General features: G+C 38.2%; 1 protein-coding gene across 4 annotated transcripts in view; it reads right to left on the minus strand.

Moving 5' to 3' along the window:
* kita (KIT proto-oncogene, receptor tyrosine kinase a) overlaps window positions 1-26957 on the minus strand; it is a 39171-nt gene extending 12214 nt beyond the window's left edge. The window contains exons 1-10 of one of the 4 annotated variants that reach the window (XM_022664448.2): window positions 26716-26957; window positions 14628-14888; window positions 13593-13877; window positions 12208-12347; window positions 11201-11369; window positions 8967-9153; window positions 8751-8866; window positions 8028-8142; window positions 4976-5160; window positions 775-881 (exon numbers count right to left, since the gene is read on the minus strand). In XM_022664448.2, coding sequence (XP_022520169.1) covers window positions 775-881; window positions 4976-5160; window positions 8028-8142; window positions 8751-8866; window positions 8967-9153; window positions 11201-11369; window positions 12208-12347; window positions 13593-13877; window positions 14628-14888; window positions 26716-26770 — 1620 coding nt within the window. In that variant the 5' untranslated portion in view covers window positions 26771-26957. Of the gene's footprint in view, window positions 1-774; window positions 882-4975; window positions 5161-8027; window positions 8143-8750; window positions 8867-8966; window positions 9154-11200; window positions 11370-12207; window positions 12348-13592; window positions 13893-14627; window positions 14889-25346; window positions 25491-26715 lie in introns of those variants that run through there. The other 3 variants (XM_022664446.2, XM_022664441.2, XM_049481832.1) reach the window with 3 other exon arrangements.
* Between the last annotated feature and the right edge of the window lie 812 nt (window positions 26958-27769).

Genomic DNA, 27769 nt, shown 5'->3' on the forward strand with positions numbered 1-27769 from the left:
CATTCAAATATCTCAAAGATCCTAATGATCTTAAGGTGAATCATGGCAATCTGTAGAGCCACAGTTACAGAAAAAACATATATATACAGCTCTGGAGCAAAAAAATAAAAGCTCACATAAAAGTTATGAGTTTCTTTGATTTTACCAAATTGAAAACATCTGGAATATAATCAAGAGGAAGATAGATGATCACAAGCCATCAAACCAAACTGAACTGCTTGAATTTTTGCATCAGGAGTGTGGCATAAAGTTATCCAAAAGCAGTGTGTAAGACTGGTGGAGGAGAACATGCCAAGATGCATGAAAACTGTGATTAAAAACCAGGGTTATTCGCCAAATATTGATTTCTGAACTCTTACAACTTTATGAATATTAACTTGTTTTCTTTGCATTATTTGAGGTCTGAAAGCTCTGCATCTTTTTTTTGTTATTTCAGCCATTTCTCATTTTCTGCAAATAAATGCTCTAAATGACAATATTTTTATTTGGAATTTGGGAAAAATGTTGTGCGTAGTTTATAGAATAAAACAACAATGTTCATTTTACACAAACATATACCTATAAATAGCAAAATCAGAGAAACTGATTCAGAAACTGAAGTGGTCTCTTCATTTTTTCCAGTGCTGTATTATTCACTATACTAAACCATCACACCAGTTACAGCACATGAGGGGGTGATAATTAGTTAAATCAAGTGTGAAAGACAAGAAAAATAACCAAAGTAAGCATAGTGTGGGGTCCCGGGACTGTGGGTAGGAAAAGTTGATGCTTTACCTGCAAGTACTTGTAGGTGAGAACAAACAGGATGAGGCAGAGGATTGCTGCTGCCACAACAAAGCCAATCAGCAGTGGAGTGAAGAGTTCTTGATGAACAGGTCGCTCTGAAAAAAAAAAACAAAAAAAAAAAACAAATTACAATCTAATCCAGAAAAAAATCAAAATAATGTGCAATTAAGTAAATATTAGGCTAGGCAGGTTAGTAGTTAAGAGCAGTGCAAAAACAAATGTGGGGTAAAACATGAGTAAAATGTTTTACATAGTTAAACCGGTTTCAAATAGAACATGCTTTTGATCAGCTTGTTAAGTTCCTCTAGCAACATTATGTTGATTTTGTCTGTAGTCAGAAAGACATTTCTTAAGATTCACCCTGTACCTTAAAATTAACTTTTTCCACTGTGTTCATGTTCACCCAAATTTCAAAACAGCATTTCTCAGAAATGGATTTTCCATCAGATGTTTTAAATATACTACTTTGTAGTCAAAAAATAAATTTGCCACGTTTGACACATTGCAGGAGCACAGCCATTTCAGCAGAATAAACGTTCGGCTGAATGTGAGATATGAAATTTCAGTGCCTTGACAGCATAGAGATACCTAAGCCCAAAAAGGCTTTTCTGATAAATGAGAAAAGGTCACAAGTTGAGGGAGTTATTAAAGTCAGATTATGTTAAAAGTATCCTAAATACTCAGTAGACATGTGTCAGCCAAACCTGGACAACCCAGACAACTAAATCAAGTCACAAATCTACGTGGCTTACCAAGCCTGACAATTTAAGTACAATTTATACTTCCCTACAGTGCGACTTCTAAAATAAGGGGAAAGGCGTAAAGAGAAGAACAATTGTAAAGGGCCATCAGTGGAAACAGCAATTGGTGTCCCCTGAGGACAGTAGTCCATTTTTCTGAACAAAATAAATACAGTATACACAATTAACATACAACAAATATTACACATAGCTTTGTGTGATAGTGGCCTTTTTTTTACTGAAGTCTGAGCCATGTTTAGGCATTCTCTGACTGTGAATAACTATGTTTTTTTATCTTTTCAGTTCCAAACTAACAGAAAAGAAAAGGTTTGGTAAGTATCACAGTTTTCAATCACTTTTTAAAGCAGGTAAGAGTCTTTACGTTTATGTTTTAAATAAAACATTTTTAGGCTTTTGGTGCTGTAAGGTCTTGGGGCATTTTATATGGACTGTTTTTTGTGACCTATACACATCCTATACACATTATAACACTTCTAATGTTTGCAACCCTTGGCATTTCCTTTTGTTGAGAATGCATGCTAAAAAAGTATTTTAAAATGTGCATTGTGAATTTAGAGTGAATGAATTTGGTGATTTTATTGAGAATTCTATTGCACACTCTTTTGCTCACCAGCTTCAATTACGCATTTCTGTGGTTTAACTATGTCTGGATAAGCAGATACACTTATCTTGCTTAAAAGGTTCAGAATAACAGTTTATCTTTAATTTCATGCCTTTTGCCAACTAATAATAATAAGATAATAAACATTTTTTTCTTTCTTGCAATTTATGCATTTTGAAAATAATTATTTACAGAAGCAGAATTTTTGATCATCGGTGCCTAAACTTTTGCATGCTCTAGTATGCATGCAGGCATGTGTGTGTGTGTGTGTGTTATTGTTTTTCTGCTTTGTACTCCGAGGTGTAATAAGCTCTTTAGCCATAAGGAGCTTTCTCTCCATTTCAAATCAGAGAATGCAGACTCTGCAGGAAGTAATCCCCTGTAAACCTGTCACTGGCTTTTTACCACCCCCTCCACCGCATCCCTCCCTCCCTGCCTCCATCCCTCCCTCCCTCTCTCCATCGCTCCCTCCATTGTCACAGCGTGTCCAAAACACATGCAATCACCCACACCCACACACGCTGTATACAGCTCTACTGCATAGGCTAGCCTGAGCCTCACAGTGCCAATCATTCTGCTGGCACGTCAACATAAACTGCAGCAGTTTGAATAAGTTAGTCTTGCCTCACTTAACAAGCTTTCCTGCTGGCACAGGGCACTCATGCAGTTCCAAACTACCCCGATCCCCCAATCCTCCCCTAACGGCTCTATCCCATCACACACAGTAACCCAGCAACCAGACTTCACTGTTCACTATCTGACAAAAGTTTGCTTTCAGAACATCTGGCTAACAACATATTAAATGGTGCAATAAAACCTTGCTAAACAAGGCAACAGTGAACTGTGTTTCACTCTACAGTGCATACATGCATCACTGATGCTTAGGGAGATTAAGATAGAAAGAAACCCCTGAACATCTCTACCACCAAAACAAAAGCAGCAGAATAATCCCTTACAGTTAGCAAGCTAGTGATGCTATGTTTACAAAAAACACAACATTATAGATAACAGACCCCGGTAACCATATTTATATAACAGCACAGCTTTGATCTGATGGTTCTACTCCGATAACCCTGTGAAAGGTTCACTGCAAGCAGTGCAAAGGTTTTACAGACAGATCAAAACAGAGGGGTGGAGTAGGCGCCCTCCAAGAGCCAGATGACTTCGATTATGTGCTGCGGTTCAGGCGATACGTTACAAAAACAACAGGTAAGGAGAGAGCAGGAGATCTGCAACATTTCCTCTGTTGAGATCCTCAATAATTACTAGGAAACCAAGAGCAGATGAAGCCAAAAGCTGTTTGGCAGTGGTAGCCCAGACCAGACCAGGCACGCATGTAGATAACACAAAACGAGGGAGAGAAAGGTGAGAGAAATTAAACGAAGCACAAAAGATGCAGAAATAGGAACATAAAAAACAAGCGTCAGGTGATGAAGCACTGCCAACAATTCTAATGTAGTGGACATTACATTAAAGTGTACAAAAAAACAAGACTTTCAGTACCAAAAACAAGCACTAAAATGTTTTAGTGGTGGAAAAAACACAACCACAAACTTGTGAATGAATGAATGAAGTTCAAATTATATAGCTCCTTGTGGTGTCAATCGATAAAAAATGTAATCAGATTAATCTGCGATTAACTGCGATTAATAGCACTTGTTCTTTATAAGACGCAAGTTTTTATACTGGATATATATATATATATATATATATATATATATATATATATATATATATATGAATGAATGTAAGAAATGTAAAATGCAATTATATTTATATTAGTGGTGTCAATTAAAATATTGGTCTGTACTTGTATATTTAAGGGGAGATAAAGCTAACAAGGGGCGCTGGAAAAAAGAATATTTTTCTGAATTGAAGATCTTAATTTGCTGAGTATAAAAGTACGTTTTCACACCTGTAGTTGTAAAAGTTTCTATGGTCCGGATCAGTTGAGGAGTTTGTTTTCCTTGCAGCGTTTCTCCCTTTGTTTGGTTTGGTTTCACACAGCCATAAACCTAAACGCACCAAAATGTGCACCAATAAATCCTCTGCTCCGATTGGACAGAGCTGTCTGTCACAGGAGCAAGAAACTATTCCAGCGTGTATATCTGTGCAGTGTGAAGCTGCTTTATCGTGAACAGTGAACGCTGCACATACTGCACTGTGTAAACAGCATGGAGCGGCAGAGATAGTGTTTGCTCACAGCACTATATTATCTGGCTAGTATATCAGATTAAACTGCACCTAATCAGCAGTTTAGTTCAAATAAAAATAAGTATATTTAATAGCTGGTCGGATCTAGACCAGATCACGTTCTTAAGCGAACTACTCCAGAAAAAAAATCACAGCATTGGCGTAATACATTTTCTTTAAAAAAATTAATAACACGTTACTAATTCCAAATTCATCATGTGCGTTAATGCTTTGACAATGACAGCCCCACTATAAACACATCAATCCTTAAGAAAAGTTTTGCCCAGAATAATACTGAATGCATGCCAAAGAGGATCACTGGCCTGTTTTCAGTTTTATATCACTCACTGACACCTATCAGCTCTCATTTATCATTAGCAACATGGACAAGGGAGGTATTCTTTTACAAGTTTAAGCTGTTTGTGTAACATTCTGTAGTGTGAGCATGCATGCAAATAAATCTTTAAACAAAGAAACCTGAGACCGTCAAACACACAGAATTAACCAACGATTTCCTGGAAACAGATCGGGTCTTGTCATCCTCAGTGGGCTTCTTCCATTCCATCAGATTACCTGTTCAGGACAAGGGTTAAATCTGCATGTGTACTGTGTCTGTGTGCGTATTAACACTCACCACTGATGGAGAACAATGTATAGACGATCTCGCCGTCAGCTGAAGCCACACACTCCAGGGTGGGGTAATTGCTCTTGGTGATGTTCAGACGGCTCTCTACCGCTCCCTTCCCAAAGGGCGGGTTAGTCATGGTTACCGTTACGACGTCCTCCTCCTCTTGGGTAGCATTCAACAAATTAGAACACCTGAGGTATCACATGACAAACCTCCATTCAGTAAGTTGTCCAATGAAGAGCAAGCTCTGTATTTCTTATTTGTGAATAAACACTGATTCATGAACTTCAGGCCTGCAAGACGTTGTACAAAAACTGTTGTAACAGCAGCAATTTAAGGGTCATAAATGGGTTAAAAGTTGACCAAACAAAACAAGAAATATCTTTAAACTGTCTTCAACCAAATAAGTATACATTTAAGAATCACTGTTTTCCATACATTCTATTTTACTTATTTGGGACTGTAAAAATCAATTGAAAACAATACAAGACTACAAAAAAAAAACATGCTTAAGGTGAGTATTAGTTATGTACATTGTATCTAGTATAATAATACTAGGGGTGAAACGATTACTCAAGTAATTCATGTTACTCAATTTAAATAATTGATTGATTATTTTTCTGTGCCTCAAGTAATCATTTAATTAATTTTAAAACGCAGAGCACAGAATTTAGCATGGACTTTTAATGTGAAACAGCGTGGTTTTTGAAGCAAAGAGCAGGTTAATTTAACTCCTGACAAATCAATGAGATTAACATTAATATAACCTTAATAACATCACGACACCACTGTGGAGTGCTGATTATTATTAATACTGTCTAATGTGTGTGGTTAGTTTATTACAACAGAGACAAGTTCTAGACTTAATACAGGCTTTATGTAATCAGTAAACATAGCGCTGTGGAGTTTATAAATAAATACATGTTAAAGTTAGCTGGCCATGAACTTTATTGTCATTTAGCTAAGATGCACAACATAAAGACAACCTTTATGCCTTCATTAATGCCCTATATTTAATACTTACAAGAAATCCTAAGTTGAAATAATTGGACTTAAATTATTTAATTATAAAATTATTACTTGTGTTATTTATGTCTATTTTTTGTGTTTTATTTATTTCTATTTGTGTTTGCAATGTGGAAATGTATGTTGTGAATTAAAAAATTAAACCAATTGCTCATTCATTTCTAAGTGAAATTTCTTATTTTATGAAATCTCTTATTTTATGTTTTATCCGATTACTCGATTAATCTAATCAATTTTTCAGTATAGTACTCGATTACTAAAATAATCGATAGCTGCAGCCCTAAATAATACAATATATAGTGGCCGTATTGAGAGGTGTGTCTGTGTTTTTTACAAGTACTATGCCCGCCCATTACAAACATACCAAAGAAACCAGAGAAATGTGGGTGGGAAATCAAAGGAAGATGTTTATGGAAAAATCCAGAAATGTGATAAGTGTCATGGTGATGTCTTTTGTTGAATGCCCAGACCTGTGCATTCCGTTGTAGTACTGTCACAAAGTTTATTTTTAACACACTGAAATAAATCCTAACATTCATACTCCATCACTGCACGTTTTTTTCCCAATTTGTGCACAGAAATGATATAAGCTCACAGTAAACAATCTTGTATTAGATAAAAATGTCCTGTATTAAAGTTTGTATATATAGCTTTTGCTGTGTTATACACTTATTCATATTATTATTATTATTATTTTTATCCAGCAGCATACAGAAGCATCTGTTATATAAAAAAAAAAAAACAGATTGGTCAGGAAGCTGCACAACAGCCTCCAGCACAACATTCCCCACTTGTGGAATACCAGAAGAAGTAGCGCTTTAACACCAGCATGCAAACAGCATCTAGCAATCTTAGTGCACAGGTTTTAGCAATGCTTTTCTTCTTAATCATTGTGTGTGTCTATCTAATCCTGATTTGTTATTCCTTGTTGCATGCAACCATATACAAGCATTTAAAAATATTAATCATGTTTAAATCCAAAAAGATCCAGAGCAGAGATGTGGATGAGTAGGTTATCCTGGATGGACATAATCATGCTTAACAAGTGATTGGACAATAGTCGGTGACTCATCAGCTGAGATGGATTGGCGTTTCCATGGACACCAGGTGTTCACACGGTATAGTGTTGTCTAAATATAACCATCTCTTTATGAACTCATTGTTCCCATGTCACCACATGGCTATCAGTAACTAATCACAAGTTCACTGCCACGGTCTTGATAGAGTCAAATTACTCCATTCCACCAATTGCAGAGTTAATCCGCTCTGTCCAATCGTCAAACATCATGTTAGCCGATTAACTAGCCTGCCCAACGTCATGATCTGGCCTCACCTCGGCTATATAAAGAACGTGTAGAATGTCATGTGGTCCCACTAGCATGTGAAAGGCACGCACGCATACTGAAAGAATATACAGCTCTGGAAAAAAATAAGAGACCACTTAAAAATGAGTTTCTTTAATTTTACCTAACAGAAAACCTCTGGAATATAATCAAGAGGAAGATGAATGATCACAAGCCATCAAACCAAACTGAACTGCTTGAATTTTTGCACCAGGAGAGGCATAGAGTAATTCAAAAGCAGCGTGTAAGACTAGTGGAGGAGGACATTATGACAGAATAACACTTAACTCTTTAACACTGACTTCTAAACAGTTAGATAAAGAAAGACAATTACATCTTATTAAACAGTGGCAACAGTAAATTGTGTTTTCCCTATAGTGTATACATGCAGTACTGATGCTTAGTAAAAATAGAAAGGAACCAAAAATATCAAAGATTTTAAGATATTACAATAAAACTAACATACAGTACATCTAATATTTTAGGATTTTTATCTAGCTGTTACAATTCTATATATTTTAAAGCACTATTCACACAGTGCTTTACTGCTAACTGTGTGTTGCTCTGATGCTTTTTCTTCACACTGATGTTGTTACTCTGTTTATGGACTTATCAGTTAGATCAGTTGTGTAGGAAAGAAGCTGGTTATAATGTTTCAAATGCAAGTACTGCTGTTAGAGGGTGATTACCTAGCATGGGGCTGGTCACAGTAATACCATGTGATCTGAGGTGTGGGATAGCCCTCGGCCACACATCGCACCTGTCCATCAACTGGTCCTTGATGATACACTATTGCTGGTTTACCTAGGAATCAAATCATATACACTTGTCAGTTAACATTAGTAAACAGAACTATATTATAGCTTTTCAATTTGCTGCCATTAGAGTAAGAAATAGAAGATTACACTCTATATACCACCCTTGTTCAGAGCACAGATGAAATGTAGTCTCAGCTTGTAACCCATAAACACCATACATTAGCAATAGACTAATAAACACATGTGCCTGGAGCTTTCATTCCTGACCTTCTAAAATGTCATCATTTTATAACTTTTATGAACTGTTTGAATGGAAACCAGGCAACAGTCAATAGCATTACAAAGATACCTTGAACTGGAGTAAATGAGAAATTCAATCATAATTTGTTATAATACTGACGTGTTTGAAAAGCTTAAATACGACTCTCTGTTACCTGTCATTATTTGTTCAGTGCAGCCTTGTACAATAAAGAACAGGCTTATGGTCTAAGACAGACTTTAACAGTTAATGCAGCTCTTTTTTTTTAGACGATTCAGTGACAAACAGAGCAACACAATGCTGAGATATCACCTGACTTAATGAAGCAGAACAAATATGCCCACTCTCTCCTTTCACATCACAGAAAAGTCAAATATTTGTTCTTTAGAACTTACTTATGACATGAACTTCAAACTTTTGATGGACTGACACGTCACCGTTTGTGGCCAGAAAGGTGTAGACTCCACTCTCAGACACTTTTAAACGCACCAGCTTCAACTCGCTGCTATAACTGATGTAGAAACAACAATTAAACAGTGTTTGTGTCAAAGATCAGATTTTAAACTGATACTAAACAAGACTAAATATTGATTGGACAGTTACTTATGTACCTGTACATGTGTGAATGTGTGGTAATGACGTGGTCAGTGGTGTTGGTGAGATTTCGCCTGTTGTAGGTCCAGGATAAAGTGTGAGGTTTGGGGTAGGCATCCATGTCCACACGCAGAGACAGACTCTCTCCTTCTCGCACCCTCCATGTCCCGTTTTCAACACGTGTCAAGTTAATAAATCCTTCACCTAACAAAACACACACATTGAAATGTTGCATTGTTTCAATTCAACTCAAATCAGCTCATTTAGAGTCTAAAAACTCCATGAACGCTAGTTTCTATGTCTGTGTAACCAGCAACTGGTTCAACTGGTTACCACATGTACCTAAAACAACATTATGACAAAGGTTGCTAGGAACCTGGGTGATATGGTTGATGAAGAGCTTTCCTTTACACACATATCAGACAGATACAAGCAGTGGTCATCTCACGTCTCGACTACTGCAATGCAATGCTAACAGGCCTCCCCCAGTGTAGTAAAGCTACTACAGATGGTTTAAAACACAGCAGAGCACCTGGTTTTCAACCAGCCCATACAGGCACATGTCACCCCACTGCTCATTGAGCTTTACTGGCTACTGGTTGCTGCTCGTATCAAATTAAAAGCTCTTACAATCGCCTACAAGGTGATGACAGAACAGGCTTCTTCCTACCTGCACTCTAGGGCTGCAACTAATAATTATTTGTAAGTTTTCGATTAGTCGATTAGTCAACAATTTTTTCTGCCTTGTCCTTCATCTCTAAAAACAACAGAAAAACAGCTGAACATGAGATTTAAATATCCTTATGATGAAACAGGCACTACTTCGTTAGTTGAGTAGCTAATCTATGCTAAACTAACCATATAAAAGGAAATAACTAAGTTGAGTAAAGCTAAGCGAGGTAAACCAAACTGTAATTCTAATATACATATATATATATATATTTATTTATTTCAAGTTAAACAAGCACTGGCTGTTAGCTTACACAGATTTCTCTCCTGAAAACTATTTTGTGGGTGAGTAAAGTGCTTCTGTTTATTCACATATTCTGTTTATTTTTAAGCTTAGATTTCCAGATTTCCACAAAGGCTGGGTGCAGCAGCATTAGCATTAGAAGCTAACCGCTAGTAAATTCCGTCTGACAACCCTACACTGGGGAACCCTTAGTGTTCTGGTAAGTCCTTCTGTTTCCAGCACTTTGTGTAATGCGGTACTGTTACAAATGAACAATTAGTCGGCAATTCAATTTGTAGTCGACAAATTTAAATAATCAACATCGTCGATTATATCGACTAATCATTGCAGCCCTACCTGCACTCACTTCTGATGGCTTACATTATCTCCCGGTCGCTGTGCTCCTTCATTGAACGTCGCTTGGCTTAACCAAACATTCACACAAAGTAACCTAGACTGTTCTCAGAGTTCCCCAATGGTGGATCAAAAACTCCTAACACCCTTTAACAAACTAACTACTTCTGACCTCATTTCCTGTTCCCCCTCCTTTCCCTCTGTATCTCATTATTTCCCTTTAGCCTTCTTCCTTGAACTTCTATGTTCTCTATTGCTAATGTACATAATTATTTTTAATTCGCTTTGGATGAAAGCGTCCGCTAAATGCTGTGTAATGTAATGTTATGTAATTGTTTCTTCAAACATTTTAATTAAAAAGACTTTTCTCTCTAAGCTGTCTCTACTGTCCAGGAAAGACATTCTTCTAAATTCTGGTTGCGTTCCTGTGAAGGTTTTATTGCAATAACTTTTATTCAGCAATAAAAGTGTTAGTGAGGTCAGCCGCACCTAATCCCTTAACCTCAACTCCCTAAATCATTCCAAAAGTTCTGGATGGAGCACCATCACTAAAAAGAAAACAGTGTTACTTCTCCACATCTCAATGCTGCAGGGGATGTATATCCTTGTAGCCCACGTCTGGGTAAAATGTCAGGTCTTTCTGCTCCAGATAGTTCTATTCTATTGCTAATACTTCTCTAAAGGATCTAAACAGGCTGCGTGTGTGCGCATGTGCAAATCCCTGAAATTTGGAATCCTATCAATATAAAGCGTGCAATTAATGTATTTATTATGTTATAATACATAAACTTAGTTAAAGAGTGTCCCTAAAGAAACTAAAGACAGTACTGTTATGCCAATATTACTTCATATTAATACATGTCCTGCTAAAATACAAATGTGCCTCAAACAAAGACTTTGGACTAGACTGAATGTTTGTTTATGCTTTATGATAGGCAGCCTTACTGAAGACATCCACCCAGACTGTCTCCGTGCTGATCCCTCTGTAGTTCTGAGCTTCACAGCGATAACTTCCAGAATCCTGCATCTTCACGGCCGGAACTTGAAGGGTGGCTGTGCGGATGTGTGAGATGGGTTCGGTCAAAAGTTTAGAGGACTGCTGTACAGAGGCAACCTGTAAAGACACAAAGAAGGACACATGCCTCACATTCTGTGAACTATATTGCTATATCTGTGGACTGTGAACAAAAACAATGAATGAAAGATTAATATTTAAGTTTGATTCTAATTTCGCAGATGTACAGGGGTTGGACAATTAAACTGAAACACCTGGTTTTACACCACAATAATTTATTGTTCTGGTGGAAACAGGAGAGTTGAGATGCACACTGAATTCTGCCGTGATTTGTTCAGCCGTGGTTTTATGTTTTTTGGATACAATCCGGGTTAACACCGAACATCCCTTTCAGACAGCTTCCACTTGCGTCCACAGTTAATCCTGTTGGATGTGGTTGGTCCTTCTTGGTGGTATGCTGACATTACCCTGGATACCGTGGCTCTTGATACATCACAAAGACTTACTGTCTTGGTCACAGATGCGCCAGCAAGACATGCACCAACAATTTGTCCTCTTTTGAACTCTGGTATGTCACCCATAATGTTGTGTGCATTGCAATATTTTGAGCAGAACTGTGCTCTTACCCTGCTAATTGAACCTTCACACTCTGCTCTTAATGGTGCAATGTGCAATTAATGAAGGTTGACCACCAGGCTGATCCAATTTAGCCATGAAACCTCCCACACAAAAATGACAGGTGTTTCAGTTTCATTGTCCAACCCCTGTATGTAAATCTGATGAACTATGTCAAGACTATAACAATTGGTCTTATAAAGTTCTTTGTAATAAGTCAAGTCAAGACACCAAATTGCAGCAGACAAAAATTTGTATCCCTTGGATGAGATCACAGTCTAAATTTTCTATTTTTATTTAGTGATAATACAACTGTTCTTACCACTCCAGCAGGTGGAATCCAGCTAACTTTGATGTCACTGTTGACGTTGGAGGTGTTGCAAGTAAGGCTGAGTTTCTGGCCCTGAGTCAGAATTACCCTTCTGGGCTCACGCAGCGCAATAAGTGGGGGCTTGTCTGGAACTAATACACAACCATCACAAAACAAAGGATTAACATTAAGACAGAGAACCCTCAGGCACACAGATATTATTGGCCAAAGGTCAGGACTGGTATTAGAGTGCTAAAGAGCCAAGGTTCAACACTGCAATTTGATTTCTCTGATGTAATACACTAACTAAACCTAGTAGTTGACCTACCCATGCTTGGCCCTCAAATGTTTTCTCTTGTAGCAAGAGCTGGAGAAAGTTGGAGTTGCTTTCCATTCAACCTAATGAAAAAACTCCAGTGATCTTTCTTTAGAGGCACTACATAAGGCTGTGACTGAATAAATGATAGGCTACCAACCTAGACTATGCTGTTGTCACTAATTAAGGCTAACCAATTATGACATGACAAACACATATAAACACTGCTACCATACTAATGTTAGGTCATTATACAAAAAAAGAATACATACAACTACATACAGTAGTATATATGGCCATGATATAAGAATATTATGACCGCCTCCTTGTTTCTACAAACATAGTCAGCTCCACTGACCATTTAGAAGATTTTTGTAGTTCCATAACCAGAAAACATAATCTATGTATACGTTATTATGCTCCATTCACACCCCATTCAGAGAGGGAACATGAATGAACTGTTTATACTGCACCGTACGCACTCTCTGCATTTATGCGAGTTTCATGCAAGTTTCGGTACTCGGTAGTACCAAGACATGTCATTCGGGGCCTTTTTGGTATCAAATTTCAATACCCATCCCTATGCCCTACTAAACTGTGTAGAAACAGATTCAGAGCTTCTATTTATGCTTCTAACTTTACAACTAAAAAGTAGAACAGCTATAGGTAGGAGTGTCTAATAGAGTGGAGGACAGTGAGTGAACACATTGTTTAAAAACTCCAGCAGCATTGCTGTGTCTGATCCACTCATTCCAGCACAACACACACTAACACCTCATACACCACCACCATGCTAATCAGTGTCACTACAGTGCTGAGAATGATCCAACAACAAAATAACGCCTGCTATGATTTGGCCTTGAGGGGTACGGACCACTGAAAAACAGGGTGAAAAGAGGATAATATAGTATTCAGAGAACCAAAAGGACTACATTCTGTGCTCTGATATGGTCAGTGAAGTTGATAAAATAGACAGTGTATGTAGAAAACAGAAATGGTCACAATATTTTGATATGACTATTTAGTTGGCATATTTGAAAACTAGAAAATCATAAAAGTTTTAATAAAAAATCTCTCTCACCCAGTCGCACGCTGAGTTGATATTCCACAGATTTGACTGTATTTCCGTTTAGGGTTCCTACGCAGACATAGCATCCCTCGTAGGCAGGCTGCGTACTGCTCACTGAGACGCCTGTCTCCGTGCTGGCAGTGTATCTCATCCCTGCAGGCAGGGGGAGATTGTTGCATGTCTCCAGTCGCAGGTCTGTCATGCTGGGGTCTGTGGCCAGGCACGGGATGGAAGCAACATCGCCTGCCCCCGCCATGATGTCTGTTATGATGGCCCTCCTGAAGGCGTTGTCAGGATCTGCTGAGAGGAAGGCTAAATCAAGAACCAATGAAACACAACCGAGGGGCTTAGATTAAGAAATGACAGTGCATGAGAAAGAAAGAGAGAAGGAAAGGCAGAGACAGACAGAAAGAGAAAGTGGATTGGAGTAAAGCAGACCAAAAGAGTGCAAATACCCTTCAACACAACACACAGCAATACAGCAGCTATATAAACATGGTGGCACAGACACAGCTTGTAATGTTCCTTAATTTGCTTCCAATGCAGAGTTTCTATTGGATGCTGAGCAAAGTCTACTTATGGGGTCTACTAGAGGGTCTTGGAGGTTGGACTCCTGAATGGAGCTACGACTAACATAAAATAAAACAGAAAAAAGAAAACGTAGATGGGATTCTTTACCCAGGATCCAGACCGCAGCACAGGGCTAGAAGATTTATATGGAGTTATAACTGCATAAATGTGTAGCGTGATTATGGGTGTGTTTATGTGCTTATGACCCTGGTGTTGTTTTTATTGTTTTAGCACTTTCTCTATGTACTTGCTCAGCACACATGCTGAGGCCCTTATTATTTGAGAGTTCAGACATATTAACCACAGGCAGACACACTGAAGTTGTGCTTACAGACACAGACACACATATACATAGACACCCACACATACACACACACAAGCTTCAGACGGTCTCACTCTGCTATACAGACTCTCTTTCTCAGACACACACATGCATACCTATCCCTCGCAAACAAAAAGGCACTTATGAGCTCCTACCTTTAACATACACGTAGATGGAGCTCTTCTCTCCTGAGTGCTGCTCCAGGCACACATATCTTCCCATGTGATGCAGTTTTGCCTTGGTTATAGTGATGACCGACTCGTTGTCCCGCCTCTGCTCGTCTCTCACGTTGCGTCCCGGACGGTCTTCCCGCTGCCACTGCACTGGCCCTTCACTTCGGCAGCGCAGGACGAGTTTGTCGTTTAACGGGACGGTGAGTGCGGGCTGGTCCGGGGAAATTGTGAGTCTGGAACTGCCTGATTAAAAACAGACAGAAACAGGACCCTCAGTTTAAACTGGAAAATCAGTGGAAAAGCTAATCCTAGATATAGCTAGATTTCTGTAGACATAATGTAAATATAGAGAAAATTAAAGCACGTTAAAAAAAATCACCATGCAAACAAATTAAAAGTCAACCTTTAAAAAACATAATTTGCTTTATTCATGTGTTATTGTAATTGAAATAATTAAGAACTGAATTAATTGACATTTAAAATTAGGGGAGCAACTTTGACTAATATTAATTACAGTTGCGATTCTTTAGAAATGAGCTGAATAAAAAAAATAATAAAATACAATAACAGTGTTTTTACAAACACTGGAGGAAATTGGGAAGCTAAAAAAAAAAAGAATATTGCAGTAGATATGTATTTTTATATTAGAATTTTCATGTCATGTGAGTTACGTGATCCAAGATGAAGTCATATGATTAATAATGCACTTGTAATAATGCATTAATAATGTATCCAGTATTGTTGTAAAATAAATGATATTTGGCAGATATCACAGAACATGTGAATCACATGGATTTAATTTTTGCATCATAATAATAATAGAAACATTTGCCTTTGATGTCACAATTAAGCATGTTCACGTTGCGATGGCAATATTGAAAGATATATTGTAGAGCAGATTAAGTTACTATTTACACAGTAGTATAAGCAATAAAACAATACACTATGCTTTTGGGGTATTATGCACAACTGTGTTAGCCACAAAATGACTTTATTTATTTATACTTCAATATTTTAAAACTGATGCAGATGAATTACCACATGATACATCATGTCCCATCAATGCATTATTATACCCCTAACAAGAACACTTAATTATTTAAGGTGGCTGTTAATAACTACAGTTGCTATATACAGTTACACTGTTATACATTAAACCAAAGTATAACAAAGTGTCTCCACTGAGCACATCTTCATTTGATATAACTGTGTCCTCCTTACAATGTCAGAGGCCATATGCCTCTAAGAAACAGGCAGGTTCAGAGGAATAGACCATGACAGTTCACAACAGACACACCCAGGCAAACTGTGTCGAGGAACAGATACATTTGCATATAGGTTTGTTTTTTCCCCCAAGAATTCCCTGCAGTGTTTGTAGTCTAACAACTGTTCCATATCCTTCTTTAACTGATCGTCACACAAGAGCGTTTTTGTTTCCAACACATATGATAACCACACTCATTACTGTGTAGCACCAACTACATTTTAATAAATGATATCATCACGACACGCACAGGTGTGATGGTGGTTTAAAGGTTAAACTCAGAAGCCCAAAAACAAGGAAAGGGAAAAAAAGTAACTGAAAATGTTCTACTAACACGGATATGAATGTTTGCACAGAGGGATAAGGAAGCATATACAAGTGGATTGGAAAAACGTGTTTTTTTATGTGAGACAAGCAAACAAAGGGTTTTGCCAGAACCATTAGTTACACATCAATGTCCAATGGAGACGCAGTTACTACTGCACCCTTATTTTAAAGATACCCTTAATTTTAGAGGTCTATCTGAAGAAACCAGTCAAACAGGTGACTTTCTGGGAACTCTGAATGCAGCTGAATGCAGCTTCCAGGCAGCCCCCAGCAGGGAGTCTGTTCAGAATCAGAGGTAAACACAAAAGGAGAACAACTAGTGGGCAGAAAATAACCATCGTAAATTACATTCTGACAAGCAACTTCCTCAAACAGAATTTGTGAGAGGATTTATAAACTGTCACTCAGTGGATACAGAATATGTTACTTTATTAAGTCATGTTAATGTGTAAATCAGAGCTGGAATATCAAAGATGTTTTATTTTACTTAAAAAAATATATTTTATTATCTGTAATGAACCGACAGATCTGACTGGTTTTGGTAATGACAAAAAAATATTTATGTAATTCATTTATTTGACTGTATTTGTGACTCTACAGCAGTAATTGTTTTTTTTTTCTAAAACCATTCAAGGCAGAGTAACATTTCGGAGTAACATTACTTCTGCGAGTTTCAGTATTATATATATTCAGTGCCATGGAAAAAGTTGGGGTACTCCAGATACTGTAAATAGTTACACGAGTAGAAGATGAAAAACATATGTGAAGAGTTGCTGTGCACAATTTTAAACAAATTGGAGGATCAAAAATCCACAACAGACGACCTCAAGAAGCACAAGCTGAAGGTTGTGCCGATTTAAATATCATCAACGACAAACCCAAGAATCTTACACAAACAAGCCGTAAAAGACTCTAAGCTGGTGTTTAAAACTTGTAATACTGTGCTATCATGTTACTGGCCATAAAATGTGCCATAAAATTTTGTTTCAGGCCTTTAGTTTGTAGTATTTTTACAACAGAATCTGCCAACAACAGCAGTCCTCATAAGGCATAGACCTTTTTATATGTTCATTTTGTGTGTAAACTGGGATTACCCGCTGCTGGTGTGTTTACTCTGGTTAACAGGTTCCTGGTTTACAGTAAATGTTCTATTGTGAGGTCTGACTGGTTCCTGAAGCCACTGCTGTTTTAAATGGATATATGGCCCTGTGATAGTTTTCTGTAAACAATGGAGAATGAAGCCCCCTGAAGCTGGGAAAAGCACCACAACTATGAGACCTGCACCATTTATCAGTTCCTTTATAGACCACATGCTGCTGCTGCTGTTTTTTTTCTGAGGTCAAATGTGCCCACAGCTAAGATGGATGTAGAACAGTGATAAAAACAACAACCCTATCATAAACATTTTATTGTCATGTATAAAAATCTTGCACACACCAATAAACACAAAGCAAAAATAATTAACCTACTTCAAATATGAACTAAATTTCCATATAAATAAACTATATCACATTAATAAAACTGTTGCCAAAAGCAAGTTGCATAAATGTTGTTACAAAACTGGGTTTCTGCCATCTGTATATGATTAATTAATTTTTAAGATGATAATTATGATGATGGCAATAGGGGAAATCTCTCCTGGACTTCATTTTCTGGGCTCGTTCCATTCATATTGTGCACATATACAGTATTCTCTACAAACACGTATGTACATAAATGAACAAACAAACAAGCAAATGAGTAGTTTTTATCCAAAACATCACTACAAATGATTCACCCTGCTTAGAACACATGCTTGAAGAGAGTATTGAGAAGACCTGGTAGAGATCATCAGTCCCTAGAGAAAGAATGAGTAAGAGCAAGAAAGAGAGAAAGAGAGAGAGAGAGAGAGAGAGAGAGAGAGAATAGGCACAAGCATGAGCAACAAACCCAAGAGGTGATGTTTCTTTCTCAGAGAGCTCACTCATCTGCTTTTCTGAAAAAAGACTTCAGGCAATCATACAAAACCATGGAGAGCACAAAACACACAAATACAAAAATACACGCACACAAACAAACACAGGTACAGGCATTCGTTGTTGGTGTTGAGGTCATATTCTTCTTTCATAATGATGCCTCTTTGACTTTTGGCATCGAAAAACATGTTTGAACAAGATATACAGCTGCCTGAGGGAGGAAAAAAACAAGATAACATGGCAAAAAAAGGGGCCAATCTTTTCAGCTGGCGAAGGCTGTTGGTCTTGCTGCAGAGATGCAGATTGATCAGGTATCTAGCTTTCATCCTGCAGCGATGAAAGACACTGGCTTCAAACCTACAGTGAACTACAGTGTCCTAAACCTGTGTTTCTCAACTACACTCAGAGAGCAGCCCTGCCCTGCACATTTCAGCATATTACCTTCTGCCAACACAGCTGACTCAGCCAGGGTCAGTGCTTACTAGGAGCAGTTTGATAGAATCCCTCAGGCACTGCAGGCTGCACGAGTAGGTCTTTTTTTGATTATATGTCAGTCATAATGTTGAATATGGGTTGTATTATGAAGGCAACGTTGATGACTTGACAACTTTATTTATATATTTAGTCATTTTTGTATTTTAAATGTTTTTTTAACTGCAAATGTAGGGAGAGTAGGGAGTGGATTCTAAAAAGGGATGCAACATAGAGTTCCAAGTTGTACAGAAACCACACTGGATTCAACTCGTCATCAGCTTATTGAAAGCCTCACTGGTAATGAAGCCCTGAACACTGACATACCGTACATGGCATTCCTTTACTGCAGCAGACAAGGTAACTGACACATGAACAACCACCTAACCTACCACATACACTCAGAAAGATCTGGTACTCTCTTTAATATTTAAAGAAGTAAGGGAGAGAATAGATCATCTGTGGCATCCACTGCATCCCACAGCTAGGGTTGCAACGGTATGAGATTTTCACGGTATGATAACCGTCTCGGAAAATACCGCGGTATCACGGTTATCACGGTATCACAGTTTGTTACATATATTATTAAACTGACCCTTAAAGAAATTACAACAAAGTTTTTTTGTTCAATTAACTATTTATTGTAGAAACTACACCATCAGGTGAAGGAAACCATGTTTTCCCACTACTCTTAAGGGCATTAAGAGTGTATATATATATAAAAAAAGTTGGTATATAACCAGATACTGCAGAAAGAGGGGATTTATTTCTGACATGATCCTCACAATAGAGATTTCTATTTTAAGGCTTTCACACCTTAAAACCTTCAACATATGAAAAACAGGCACGTCAGAATTTGAAAATTAACGCATGTAAATGAATGGCGTCTTTCACATCCAGTCCGGCCAGGACCTTTACACGGACACACGTGAATCCATCGTAGCACGCACTTCACGCCTGTACCTGCGTGCCCAAATTTCGGATAACTCAGCGCTTTTGCGGGCGCTTACCGCATGGGTTGTGCACGACTACAAAGAAGTTTTATTTAGGTTATTTAGGTAAAATTATAAACTGAACACATACTTTGCGCTGCACAGCGGGGTGGTGTTCTCGGAGATGGGAGAACAGGTTTGATGTATTTCCTCCTTTAGCTGTGACTACGGCCACATTGATTACAAGCTTGTTGATTACAAGATTACAAGTCTGTTTTCAGGCTGTTTGAATGAGCGAAATATGATCAGAATTATGTTAATTAACACTAACATAGAAGCATAGAACTATTATTTAATAAAAATGATTTTTAAGAACAGCTAAACACAGTGCGGAGAAGTTCACGTGCGAGAGAGAGAGACACAGAGAGAGAGAGAGATTTGCGTGTTCTGATGTGAGCTACTCACAGGTAAAGGTTCTCTTTTATCTCCTCGTGCTCATTTTAGTCCAATTCATAATTCTGCAGTTTCTCAGTGTTTTCTGTCGTATTTTGCGGCTAGCGCGAGCGCTTACAACTAACACCGCGGACCGCGAGGTGCAGCCGCGCTGCCGCTGTTATGCCGAATCCGACTCCCTGCTCAATCCGACTCCCGCTTCGCGGACAGAATCGGCACAACACCTCCCGCTGTAGAACTGCGGGAGTGAAAACAGCGCTTATAAATAAGTTGGTTAAGTTTCACTTTCAGTTTTCGTTATTTGGTTCGTTTTCATTAACAATAATAATTTGTTACTTAGCATTAACATTGTGATTATCACACCAGAGCTTTATTTAAAAATAAAATATATAATTAAAAAACAGATGCCTACATCTCAGACTATTTTCTGGAGCCCAACCCGACCCGGCCCGAGGAATGTGGTGGGAAATCTCGGCCCGAACGGACCCGATTTCGGGTCGGTCCTCGGGTCAGGTCTGGTTCGGGCAGAGAATCTAGGCTCTAGTCTGATGCACTTTCTGCCATTCTCACCGCTGTGTGCTGAGCAGCTGAAGCGGAGCAGAGTTGCGCATGCGCGGGTGACTTTCTCCGCTGGCTTGCTTTTTACCGGTAATAAGCAAACACACACGGTATGATAACCGTGCATTTTAATACCACGGTATACCGTGAAACCGGTTACCGCTGCAACCCTACCCACAGCATCCCACTGGTGTGTGTGTGTATTTGTGTGTGTGTGTCTGTGTGTGTGTATTGTAAAATAATTAAATCTCATTATCCTTCAAATATATAAGCAATTGTCAATTACAATTTCCAAAATTCCGAGCTATTAAATAGTAGTCAAAACTGTTCAAGCATACAAAACTTTTGTAAAAGCCAAAAACGTACAAAAAGTTTAACTTTGCTATTTTTTAAGAAAGCAAGTAGCTGAAGGTTTTTGTAACTGACTTATTATTTTTCCTTTTTTAAATGCTTTGTATTTGTTTGGTATAATTGCGTCTGTTACTTTTCTGTGGCTAAAATACTATGTGTATGCATATTGAGTACATTTGTCTTTTATATTATTATAAAATAGTTCTACTGGCCTGCTCTACTGCTCATCTTATTTCAATAAGCAAATAGTTGTCCACGAAGAAAAGAAAGCAAGCAAAAGTACAAAATATGAGAATCACTGGCACATGAACAGACTTTTTCTTTTACAGTTTTCTGGCAGAAGCACACGATTAATTACAGAGATGACCACAGCAACAGATTCTATATGTAAAGATGTGCAATTTTGATTATCCCATTTTGAAATTTACAATAAAACAGATATTCCATTAATCAAGTTAATTTCTACTTGTCCAAACATGAATTAAAAATGTAAAGAACTACTGCTAGATTCATGTTTTATTAAAATGATTCTGTCATAACCAGTACATACATCAAAATCAAGTACAGTCCTAATATAGTTACATTTAATTACACAGAAAAGGAGGGCTTCTCTAAAACAGACTAAGATGATTAATGAAGATACATCTAGTCTACCTCGATGCGCAATGTTAAATTTAAAGGGCAGATACTTTTTATAACTTCGAAATTGTTAAAATAATGACCATGTGTTTCATCACGGTATAAGCTTGATACATATTCAGTGTAGACTCTGCAGTACAGCACGCTGTGTGTAACGTGGGGCGTCATAATACTCACGCACAGCGTATTTGTATTCCTATCCTTATAGGGGGTACTGCCTCTAATATCTGAATATACTGAAGAGAATCGCGGCATTACCTAACCTGACCTCAGCAGCCTACACATGCAGGCATATGGGTATCACGGGTACAGACCAAGTATCCCTGAAACGTCACACTCCTGAATCATAAGCGAGGTCCCCAAACTGACTAAATACATTGTCACGCGCGCACACACGCGCACATACACGCGCGAACACGCACGCGCGCACAGGAGTCCTGGCAGCGCTGCTGCTGTACAACAGATGCAGCGCAGCTTATTAACGCTAACTTCATGTCTGTTGGGTTAACTGGGTTACGTTTTGAGTGCCAGTAAGGACTTTAGTGGGGGGTATCTGATATGGACGATAAAACACATACACGCACGCGCTCGCGCCACTTGTTGCTAAACTGAGCTCCGAACTGAAACGGCCGCTCCTGTATGCAAAGGTACCTGATTCCACAGAACGCCCTGCTTATCGGCAACATTATTGACCGTCTTCTGCCCACCACCACCATCACACAGACACGCTGTGAAAGAGGCGAAACCGAGCTTCAGCAGGCGTGTCCATGCGTGTCGAGATACACCAGCTTCCAGTTAATAATGAACCGGGAGCGTTTACACCTCTCCGCTGTCTGCATCGCTAACTAGTTACCGTCAGCAACGGCTGCTTACGCTCCTAGCGTATCTATCACCTGCTGCAGCTGACAGACCTCAGATCAGGTCAGGTCAAGTCAAATTCAGTTGTGTAGAGCTTTTTACAACTGAAGACTCCCACACTCTAAACCCACAGTTTCAACTCAAACAATCTAAGTCTTTTTCATATTAACTTGGGTATTTTCAAACATTACTCAACTAAAATTAGGAGAACATTTGTGGGCACATAAACATTCAAACTCTCTTTTCTTTGAGATCTTTGAGTTAAATTAACTTATAAACTTAATAATAACTGCGGTAAGTCTGTTGCCATTGCCAGCTTCTTTTCCATTTGTTTCTGACCCATTCTATTTGCATACTGGGTGTGTCCCCCAGTGTCTGAGACTCACCATCAGTGTGAAGTGATTCCCCCTGAGGCTACTTTAGTTAAACTTATTGATCACATCTAAATAATTGCCTGGTCACTATGTTGAAGGCTGTAAGAACAAGCATTATTTTTTAAGCTGCAGCAACTGGCTGTATGCTCTTTACTGTCCTAGCTTTTTCTATTTGAAATCAGTATTTTACTTAAATTAAATCAAATTATTTTACCATAACATTTAAAGCAGAATCATTATGCAAAGCAATTGATATAACAATGACATAGAAGTCAATGAAATGTACCTACAAAGTAGGCATAATAACAAAGTTTTTAATCTGATTAACTCAAGTTTTCAGTAAATCTTAAGGCTTATCCTTAAGTAAATTCAACTTATCTATGCTTACAGTGCATGGGAGGAACCAGGGCTCATAAAGGGCTCCTCCTCTGCTCATACTACTAGGGATACAAAACTAAATAAAAGTCACAGACCCTTTTAAGGTTGTGGAAAGTTCCTTACAGCATTCTGTCCATCATTTTAACTCATGACATTCCAAAGTGCCATATACTGAACATATACTGAGTGCATCACAGGACAGTAAGTGAATGGATGTTTGTTCATGTGACCTAATTTACAGAATGTAGGTATGCTGGGTTAGAGCTTAAGTTAAACTGGCTCCTTTCAGAAAGGGTAGTTTTGCTTCTACAGGTCTGTTCCAATCAGTTTAACCATGAAAATGCTTTTATGAAATGTTTTATGTTGATATTTCTTAGAACAAATTGTTAAAATATAAGGAATGAAATTGTTGTTGTCATTTATGTTGCATCAGAATTTGAACCTTAAACTATTTACAGTCATGTGCATACAAGAATAAGACAGGAATGAGCTGCTTACCGAATTTATTGCAATCAATATTCAGAAACTGTCTGTGCTCTTGTGGGATATACAAAAATGTCACTGTAGCACCACAAAGGTCTTTTCTCTGCTTGTGTGTCCTAATATCCAGCTTAAGACCAGCAGGTCATCCAGAAAAAACATACCCTATGCTGGTTGGCCTGCTTGTTTACTGGCTCTTGGCCAGCAAAGGGTGTGTTTTCTTTTTTTTCTGGATGATGAGCTGGTCTTGAGCTGAATGTTTTATTAGGTTGATGATGGTTAAAAGAGAAAATGATTATAAAAGGAGTAAGACAGTGTAAATATAGGGTGTAAATAGAGGGTGCAAATAGACAGTATACATCTAGTCTAAGGCAGATAGCAGCAGCAGCAGTCAGGAGAGGCGGCAGCTGGTCTGATGCTTGTATCAGGAGAGGGAGAGCCTGGGGGTCAGTCTGGTGGGGGTAGGGGGCTAGGGGGGTCTGGTCTGACACGGTCAGCAAAAACAGCAGACTTCAGTGTTCTGTTGATAGATGCTACTTAGCAGTTTTGCGCATGCACTGGCTAACAACTTAAAATATTGTTTAAATGCATGTTTTATAGTTGTATGGATTATACAAGCTGATCTTAAGGTTTTAATTACATAAGTATAAATGGTCATTTAAAATAGCACAAACTACCTCATCACATAATTTATCTATATATTTACCCTTATACAGTAATTTTAGCCATCCAAGCATCCCAGCTAACCTAACCTAGGTTACTTCTACTTCTTTCACTACTTCTGCTGGGAGCTTTTTTTCTGATATGATGCTTATTTTATCCTACGTGCTGTTTTTTCTAGTTAGGTAGCTTGGTTAGCTAGCTAACATCTACAGAAGCTACTGTGAATACACACACAAAAAAAATAAGTACAGAAATGTACTTAAAAGAGTACAAAGTTTGTTACTGGGGTCTGTACCTTATACTAAGTACAACAGAGTACCTTTCAGTGAAAGTCTTTTTTTGTACCCATGTTTTTGGTACCAGTAAAGATTATAATGATTATAAACATTATCATCAACTGAATATGTGTCAAGATCCAGAATTGTCTGGCTTTCAAAAGAAAAATTCACATACAGAATACCAAATGTACCTTTCAGTTGGATAAATGGTACAAATCTGTACTTTCTGCTGTTAGGAAAGACTTCAGAGGGAACACATCTGGCCCTGTAAAGACCAAGATTATATCTCTGAGGGTACAATTATGAAAAGTGTACCTTTGAGTACAAGCAAGTACTTATTTCGTACCTCTGTTTTTTTGTGTGTATGATGTGCGACAGCTGGCAGGTAACTAGAATATTAGCTAGATATATCTGATTAAGTTACCTGACACATAACTGATAATCAAATCGATCAAACTTATTAAGATCCAGTAACTAAGGGAGATGGGGGACTGGTGGTGCTGTTGTTTTGCTTTTTTTTCGACGCCTGTTTATTCTCTCCGTGTTTGATTAATTATTGAGAGCGGCTCTGGATCATTTACTGTCCTCAGCAGCGGCTCGCAGCTCTCTGAGATCCAGTTTCTCTCTCAGAGGCTTCAGTGACTTAAGAGAAAAAAGGGGCACAGAGCTCACGCACACACACACACACACACACGGAGGAGGAGAGGAAAGATCACCCACCGCTCTGGTGGCATCACTGCTGAAACTTCTCCTTCAGGAGCAACAAGTAGCGTTAGTTAGTGACTGTGGTTTTTATTGCAAGCTAACTTAGCTTAGCTTATTGAGAGCTAGCAGAGCTAGCGTTAACTAATTTCTTCATAGCTAGCTTAACTGAACTAATTAGCCGAGAGTGACCGTTAGCGGCTGCGTGCGCGCGCGCACACTCAAACCCCAAACATAACGACACACATTTAAAAAACAAACACCAGTTTAACGACTGGGGGCAGAAAACCTGTCAGTCTGAGGACAAACAGCTTAAAGATAGATATATAGATAGATAGATAGATAGATAGATAGATAGATAGATAGATAGATAGATAGATAGATAGATAGATAGATTAGGTTAGCTATCCATACAATAATAACGCTGCTAATTGAAAAAGGGTTACCGGTAGACTAAATTAGTTTAGATAGCTTTTTTTGGTACCACTTTAAAATAAGACAACCTTTATAAAGGGTTTATAAATGGTTTACAATTAGTTTATTAATGGCTACTAATTAGGTTGTAAATGCCTTAAAATCATTAATAATCAGTTATAACACATACATTGAAAGGGCAACAATGACCTGTTGTTTGCCAAATAGTGAACCTACAGCCATCTATATTGTTGCCCTTTCAACCATTTATAAACCCTTTATAAAGGTAGTCTTATTTTAAAGTGGTACCCTTTTTTAAGCCTTTCAGACCCTACATCCACTACATTAGACATCATGTATTTTCTTTTTTTTTCTCAAATGTTTCGTTGCACATGACACTAATTGAGACATGTTGTTAATCAGAATAGACTATACATGAGATAATGAAAAAGTTTATAAGCCAATAAAACAATAGCTTAGCCCCGCCCACTGCACTGGAAAAAAACCCAGCACTAGAGTCAAAGAGGCAAATTAAAAAAGACAGAATAGAGAGTAGACATACAAAACAGTTACTTATTTCAGTCCATTGGATTTAACGTTATTACAGATTTTATATTATAATATTAGAGTCTTCCTTTGTGTCCATTACAGACAGAAAACAGTATTATTATTATTTATATATTTTTTCCATCACACAATCCAGCACACAATTCAGGTCCGAAAAGGTTAAAAAAATCTGTTGTGAGTTTCAATGAGAAAGGTGTTAGTTAGCTAACTCTAGTTACTTCAGCGCAATGATGAGGATAACAGCTACGTTAGTTATACCAGGAGACAAGTGCAGCTCCACCATCCTCCTCTCTCCTCTCACACTCCTAGTGAAGTTTGTAACGAGCTTGCTTAGCACCTCTCTTTCTCTCTCTCTCTCTCTCTCTCTCTCTCTCTCTCTCTCTCTCTCTCTCTCATTATGACTTACCTGGTCGAAATATACACTGCAACAAGAAGGACAGCAGTACCCACTGGTATTCCATAGTTATAATTCCATCTAGTTGTCCTGTGTGGGGCTGTGCTGGTGAGTGTGAGTGTGAGCGTGTCGTCAGGTTCGTGTGTCTCTCTACTCAGTATAGCGTCTCGTTCACTAATGCCGCTGAGGAGTCAGTCGGCGGTGGTGCGACGCTAGTGCTGCTCCAGGAGCGGGCTGCTCTTAAAGGGCCAGTGCCGTGTGTTTACCCCGAGCACCGTGTCATGTGTTATTAAGCGGAGAGGCCGAGTCTGGCTGAAGTGGGCGGGGCGATCACACCTTTTTTTTCCGACGTTCTTGACATACCTGACTCCTGACACGCATCGCATTACGAGGTGTCAGAAGTGCTCGTTTTGTGCACTGGGTTGATGATTAAATCCATGTTAAGTACTGATAATGTCAACTGATAGGACTATGATCCGCACAGAAGACTTTTACTGCAGCCGAATGAAAGTAATCCAGCGGTTTTATAACTCAGGGAAGGTGCATAAGTGTTTTCTTCCTGATCATAAAAACTGGTAACGAGGCACAAATGCAGTTTAAAGGAGTGTAAGGAAATAACCTCAATTTGTAAGCCTGCCATCGGGTATATCTCATATTCAGATGTTACTTCATCAGTTGAAGTCCATGAAGTTACAAGCTTCATGATAAAAAATAATCCTATTGGCCAACTCTGTGTTTTCTTGATGAATGAACCAATAGAAATAATGCAAAATAAATTTTAACAGCTCTGGAAAAAAAGAGACCAGTTCAGTTTCTGAATCAGTTTCTCTGATTTAGCTATTTATAGGTATATGCTTGAGTAAACTGAACATTGTTGCTTTATTCTATAAACTACGGACAACATTTCTCCCACATTCCAAACAAAACTATTGTAATTTAGAGCATTTATTTGCAGAAAATGAGAACTGGCTGAAATAACAAAAAAGATGCAGAGCTTTCAGATCTCAAATAATGCAAAGAAAACAAGTTCACATTTATAAAATGTTAAGAGTTCAGAGATCAATAT

The sequence above is a fragment of the Astyanax mexicanus genome, chromosome 1 (genome assembly GCF_023375975.1).
Source record: "Astyanax mexicanus isolate ESR-SI-001 chromosome 1, AstMex3_surface, whole genome shotgun sequence".
NCBI classification, from domain to species: domain Eukaryota; kingdom Metazoa; phylum Chordata; class Actinopteri; order Characiformes; family Acestrorhamphidae; genus Astyanax; species Astyanax mexicanus.